This window comes from Alligator sinensis, unplaced genomic scaffold, assembly GCF_000455745.1.
Source record: "Alligator sinensis unplaced genomic scaffold, ASM45574v1 scaffold1273_1, whole genome shotgun sequence".
NCBI classification, from domain to species: Eukaryota; Metazoa; Chordata; order Crocodylia; family Alligatoridae; genus Alligator; species Alligator sinensis.
The window spans coordinates 137671-143879 of record NW_005842653.1 but is presented as its reverse complement, the minus strand read 5'-3'; the positions used below and the strand labels follow the sequence as shown (position 1 = coordinate 143879).

The window sequence follows — 6209 nt, the reverse complement described above, 5'->3', positions numbered from 1 at the left end:
CCCCCAATGTGTCTTAAATTTTTTCATGGAGAAAAGTTCCTTGTTACCTTATGTAAAGATACGCACATAATACTTATGACTTCTCTTAAGGGTACAGGTACCCTGTTTTCCATCTGGCAATGCCCACTAGTGTGGCTTAGCTCTGAAAGAACAGCCTTGGACTGTGATACCTTGGACTATTAAAGACGTTACTTCTGTACAGCTGGCATATATTTGAAGGAGTTCAGAGTTCCCTACAAAGTCCTTTCTTTAGAAGCTACCCAGTATTCATAGGTATAAGGAAAAATGTTAAACCAACATTTGTATTTTATAATATTGCAGTATCAGGATAAAAGTGTTTTGTGACCATCTGTTGCTCCTACTAATCATTTAGGGGAGTGAGGGAGGAACGGTTATTGGTGTTATAAGGGATCAGCATCTAGCAATTACAGAATAAAAACGTAACAACGTTTAAAAAAGCCAGCTCTTAAATTGACTTTTGGGAAATCTTTTTGTTTTCTTGCTCTTCAAAAAAGCTTGGTTTTGGTTTTTCCAGTTAAAATAATATCTATAAAAGCTGTGTACTAACATGTGAGGGGAAAGTACTTGAGAAAATGCCTTAACTTGCAGAGCCAGACTTAGGGGACAGCCTAGGGTGCCGTAGTCAGGGGAGGGCATCGGGGGGTGCCACACCTACACCCACCCCCAGCACTCTACCCCTGCCTCAGCCTATCCTCACCTCCAGCCAGTACTGAGCCAGGCAGTGCAGGAGCATGTTCCCCACCCCCAGTCATGGGGTTGGGGAAATGTCCACAGTGATGGGGACTGAGCTGGGGACAGGGCCACCTGCCTGGGCAGCTGCCCCCTCCCCCATTCTGTTTGGGGCTGGCCACACAGCTGCTCCGGGGATGTAGCTATCGTTTCCCGCCTCAGCGGCGGCTCCAAATAGGTGCTCACGCAGCAGTGGGTGAGGCTGACAGGTGGTGGGTGACTGTACCATGGCAGCAGCTGGGGTTGGGGCCACCTGCAGCAACACCTCTGACTTGGGGGCAGAGGGACGACACCAAAATACAAGTTCCCCCAGGGCAGCTTTTTCCCAAAGGCTGGCTCTGTTAACTTGTATGCATCTATATATATTGTTGCTTATTCATAAATTACCCCAAATACTGTAGAATGCTTATGGCAGGGGTGGGTAGTTATTTGGGCTGGAGGGCTACTTAAGGAGTTTTGGTGAGTTGTTGTGAAGGGAGGCAGGCAATTGGTCCTATCCAGTCCTGGGCCATCTGTCCTGCACCCATGGCTGGGTCACCAGCTGGGGTCTCCATGGAGACTGGCCTGGGACCCCTGCAAGAAGGGCAGGCTCGGCCTGGCAAATAGGATGGGGTCATGGGTGAGTGGGGAGCAGCATCTGGGAGTGGGACGGGGGTGACTAGGGCCAGGATCACGGAGATGAGGATCAGGATCACAAAGTAGTGACAGCACAGTGCTGGGGCCTGTACAGAACTGCGATCCACTCTCCACACCTGCCTGTCCATGAAACTGGTGCTTATCACAGAGACATGGGAGCAAATTGCAGCTCTGCCCCGATCCCTGGCCCTGTGCTATCACTGCACTGCAATCCCAGCCGCACCTTCCTTTAGCCCCATCCCATCTCTCCAGCTGAGTGCACCTGGCCCATGGGGGTCTCTGTGGAGAACCTGCCCGTCTGCTCTGTCCAGCATCCCCACTGGTGGGTGCGGGGCAGACTGGCAGCAGGAGCCAGGCAGAGTGAGCTGTTGCTCTGGGGGCTGCCGGGAAGCCAAGCCCAGCCACCTCGGTGCCCCCACCCCTCTGAAATCCCTGGGGCACTGGGACCAGTGTTGTGCGCCATGGCCTGGGCTGTCCCCCACCTGTAAGCCAGGCAGGGCCAAGGGACACACTGTGGGCTGGATAAAGTCCCTTGATGGGCCCTATCCAGCTCATGGGCCATATTTTGTCCACCTCTGGCTTATGTGGAAGTTTTGCTCGTAGGAATTGTGCCATGCCAAAGCAGTTAGTTGTGTGTGTTTGAGAAGGAAGAGGCTAGAGGCTTTTTTTTTTTTTTTGTTAGGGTTTGGTTTCATTTTGATTAAGTAATTGAGTAATCTCAAATTGCACTACATTATGTTGTAATATAAAGGAAACTGACATAATACCCAACTAGTGCATGTATAATTAAATAGTCAGGGACCTCAAATATGAGTGCAGGATGGCCACAAAAATAGCAACTAAGAAATGAGTACAAAACATGGTAGAGTGTTATTCAGTAAAGATATGCCAGTATTCATACAGAAATTGCTGCTGAGTGGGTTGGCAGTGCTATAATGTTCTTGTGATTTCCCTCCCCTCCTTCCGCTTCAGTTTCATTTTTTTAGTTTGGCGGAAAGTGTAACAAAAATAATGCGTGGGGGTTTTTTTGTTGTTGTTGTCTTGCCTTCTGAATGCCTTGGGTTCTCATGGTGGTGTTTTTAATAAGTGGTATATGTCTTCGTTGAATGTTCACTCTTGCAGTTTAAATACATAACTATTTCTTTGTCCACCTACGTACTGGATTAAAATATATTTAGAAATGTAAGGTGATAAATTGGTTTTCTGGGTCAAAGATTGCATAACCACTCCATAGTATAATGAAATATCATTATGGTCCATGAAGTCTTAGTCTATTTGGGTGTGTGTCCACTTTAAATAACTTTAAAAAAATAAACTAACAATCTTCCGTTCAGAAGAGCCTTCCCATTCACCCCTTTCTAAGTTCACTCTTAAAAAGGTTTCCTCTGTAGTTTGCCTTGAAGTTCTGCACTTATGTTAACTGCCACACAGAGAAGCCATTTCTTCAGTAGAGTGCTCCCCCCCCCTCCCCCGAGTTCCAGAATAGCTCAGATTTAATAGATTTAAATGAATAGGAATAAAGTTTGGGGAAGAAAAATGTATAGCAGCTAGGCCACAATCCTTTGATGCTTTATGTGTAAAAACAATGCAAATTCTACTTTATGGTCAGTGGAACAGCAGTGTATACAAGGTATTGCACAGTGGACTGCTGCTTTTCACGATAGCTGAAACAGCATAAGTAATCCAAGGTAAAACCAAATACTACACAAAGCAGTAGCTAGATCTGGAGGCAACAAAGGGATCAGTAATAGATAAGGCCACAATTTCTAATCTAGATACTGAATGACTGAGGAGGAAAGAAAGCATAGTTCTGGCTGTTGTCTAGAAAATAATGCCAGATATAACAAATATATGAAAATATTCAGGAGAGGATTAAATTTGAACTGCACATTTAAAAAAAAATCTGGTTTTATGCAGTTTCTGCAAAAGAAGAAATACAAAGCTTTCTAAGTGTGTAGGTGGAGAGAATCTGGAATTTGACTTAAATTACTAGCTAATTGGCTTGTGTCAGTGACTCAGTGATAGGCAGAGGAGAAGTAAGGAGGAAACCTACTTAGTGGTATATCAGAACTTTCTGAATTGACCAGTTGCTCACTGAAAAATGAATTGCTTCCCTGTTGCGTCTAATGAGAATATCTTAAATAACTTAACTTAGGTTGTATTGTGAAACTTTTTTTTCTAGTTGGTTTGGATGCTGCTGGCAAAACAACTATTCTGTATAAACTGAAACTAGGAGAAATTGTCACCACAATTCCCACTATTGGTAAGTAAACAGATTTGTATTATATTTCATCATTACTGTGAAGTTTTCTGTAATCTAGTTCAGACTTAAAGTTAAAATCCCCTGAAGCAGAAAGGACTTTTTATTTTTTTATTTTTAAGTGTTTCTCTTTTTAAGACCTTATTTTTAAGGAAAGGGTTAGTTGTTGGGTTCTTTCCCCAACGAGCATGTAGGATAGAGTTAGACCCCTCCCAAAATTTACCATCTTATAGAACTTGATGCCATCTTAACAAAAGCCTGCTCATCAAGCTTTCCTTTTTGAAAGTGAATGATCATGAGAGCACAGTTAACATTTTATAGCAATTATGTTTATACATTGTCATTGTGAACATTTAACCCCTTTTCTTTTTTTTTTTTTTTTTCTTTTAGGTTTTAATGTGGAAACTGTAGAATATAAAAACATTTGTTTTACCGTTTGGGATGTTGGTGGTCAAGATAAAATTAGACCTCTTTGGAGGCACTACTTTCAAAACACGCAGGTAGGAAGGAATTCTTACATTTTATCTATAGAGATTTGTTTTGCAAGTTTTAGCTTTACAAATCTGACATTAAATTTATTTGTGCGTAGAAAGTCTTCTCATGACTTCCTTTTCCTTTCATTGAAAATGATCATCACCATCTCAGTGCTGAATTGTAATGTTTCCTGGCTCTTTGTTTCTTTTTTGTTCTAGTTGGAGCCTTTATTCCCAATCCTGGATTTTATATGTGGGGAAAAGTGGATTTTTTTCCTTTAAAGGAGAAAAATGCAGGAAACTGGGTTCCCCTTTGCAGGCTGGCAGAGTTCCAGCCTGCTAGGGGTGGGGAGAGCAAGAAGCAGGGGGTGCCATGTGCACGTGTGCATGCACACACATGCATGTGCCCAGCAACAGAGCCAGGCAGTGGTGGAAAGAAGCTGCCTGTAGGTAATTGTATGGGGAAGCAGGGCAGATTGCCCCCACTGTGAGGGAGAGAGTGGGGGAGGATTAGCAGCTGGGGTTGGAGGTGCTGCCCAGCCAGGGCAGGGGCTGGGTCAGGAATACATGGCTGAGAGGCCCGGCCATGGGTGGCTTATCTTGGGGAAGTACAGGGGGGCTGGCTTCCTACCACTGTGTGCACTTCCAGAGAGGAAGCCCTGCACCAGCTGTGCCACCAGGATGAGGCATCTGCCTGTGTGCCTAGCTGCAGCGGAGGGTACAACTGCGCCACCACTGGGCTCGCTGCCAGGCAGACAGGGGGCACCTCACCCTGGTGGCCTGGCTGCTACAGGGCTTGTGGCAGCAACAGCACCAAGCCTCTTTGCTCTTCTGTGTCGGGTCCCACCCACTGTGTTGTGGAGGCCCAGGGGAGAGGTCAGCAGGGTGGGGAGACCAAAGTCCCACAGCGGGCAGCCTGCATCCTACCCCCTCAGGGCTCTGCTCCAGCCATGTCAGTGGTGGAGGGGGTGGGGGGAGAGCCTGGGCTCCAGGCTCCACTCTGGCCTCGGGAACTGCCACCTCCCACACCTAGCAACCAGTTCTTGGGTGCTGCTAGGGAGTGGGATGGGGGGGCTGCAGCCCCTGCCCCTCGTTCCATCACCCTGGCAGCTGGGGGCTCCCTCTGGTGGGGGGAAACAGCTGCAGCTGGATCTGTGTTCTGGTGAGCAAAGGGCATGGGGAGCTCTGATTTTCCATGATAAAAAAACAAAATCAAATGCCAAAATGTTATAGATATTTAGAATTTATTTTATTGTGATGGTCAAGGCACTGGCAGACTTCCAAATTGCTTTAATATTGTAAATGTGTCAATAAAACTTTGTGCTCAACTAATACCTATATGTGTGTATGTGCATGCATATATGTATAAAGCAGCATTTCATTTTAATTGTGGGGAAAATGTGGATTTTAGGGGGGGGTTTAATCAATATGGATTTTTTTCCCCCCTTTAAATTGGAGAATTTTGGGGTTTTAAACAGAGAACCAGGATCCCTGGTAATGATATTTTAAACTGAAGAGGGGGGCATGATTTATTCTATACCTACTTGAAGAGTAGATAAAATGTTTCTAGAACACTGTATTTGAGATCCAGTTTCTGATTATTTGATCTATACCATTTCAAGTTTACCCTGCTGCTGCTGCTCACTACTGCAGGGAAGTACTGTGTGCAGCAACACAATTGTGAGCCTCTGTTCAGATGTTTATCAGAAAGGCAAGTAGTTTATCATGTTTGTTGGCGGTGGAGGATACATGCTTGTTGCTATGCTGCAGTGTGCTGGGAGCAGAATTATTGTCAGGAAGCTTCTTTCAGTAGCAGCACATGTGTGGTACTAGGGTAGAAAAGTGAGTGTGTGGATGAACAAAAAAGGGGCTGGTTCAGTAGTCTAAGGGTAGCTCATCTGAGGACCAAACATGTTAGCGACTTCTTCCAAGCTACTATAAGCAAATTGTCAATGACCTCTAAAGAAAAATGTTCGTTTTCTCAGGAGAGGGTAGCTGAAACAACGGCTGTTAGGTTGGAGCTCCTGGAGCAGATGGCATTTTGGAACACTTTTGAACAAGAGCCTTTCCTTTTTCAAATGCTATTAGGA

At 45.1% G+C, this 6209-nt stretch overlaps 1 protein-coding gene across 1 annotated transcript in view; it reads left to right on the top strand.

Annotated features, from left to right (window-relative positions):
* LOC102370341 (ADP-ribosylation factor 4) overlaps positions 1-6209 on the top strand; it is a 15126-nt gene that overhangs the window by 5406 nt on the left and 3511 nt on the right. Inside the window, exons 2-3 of the mRNA XM_014524719.2 lie at positions 3569-3649; positions 4037-4146. Of these exons, the coding sequence (XP_014380205.2) occupies positions 3569-3649; positions 4037-4146 (191 nt within the window). The remainder of the gene's footprint in view (positions 1-3568; positions 3650-4036; positions 4147-6209) is intronic.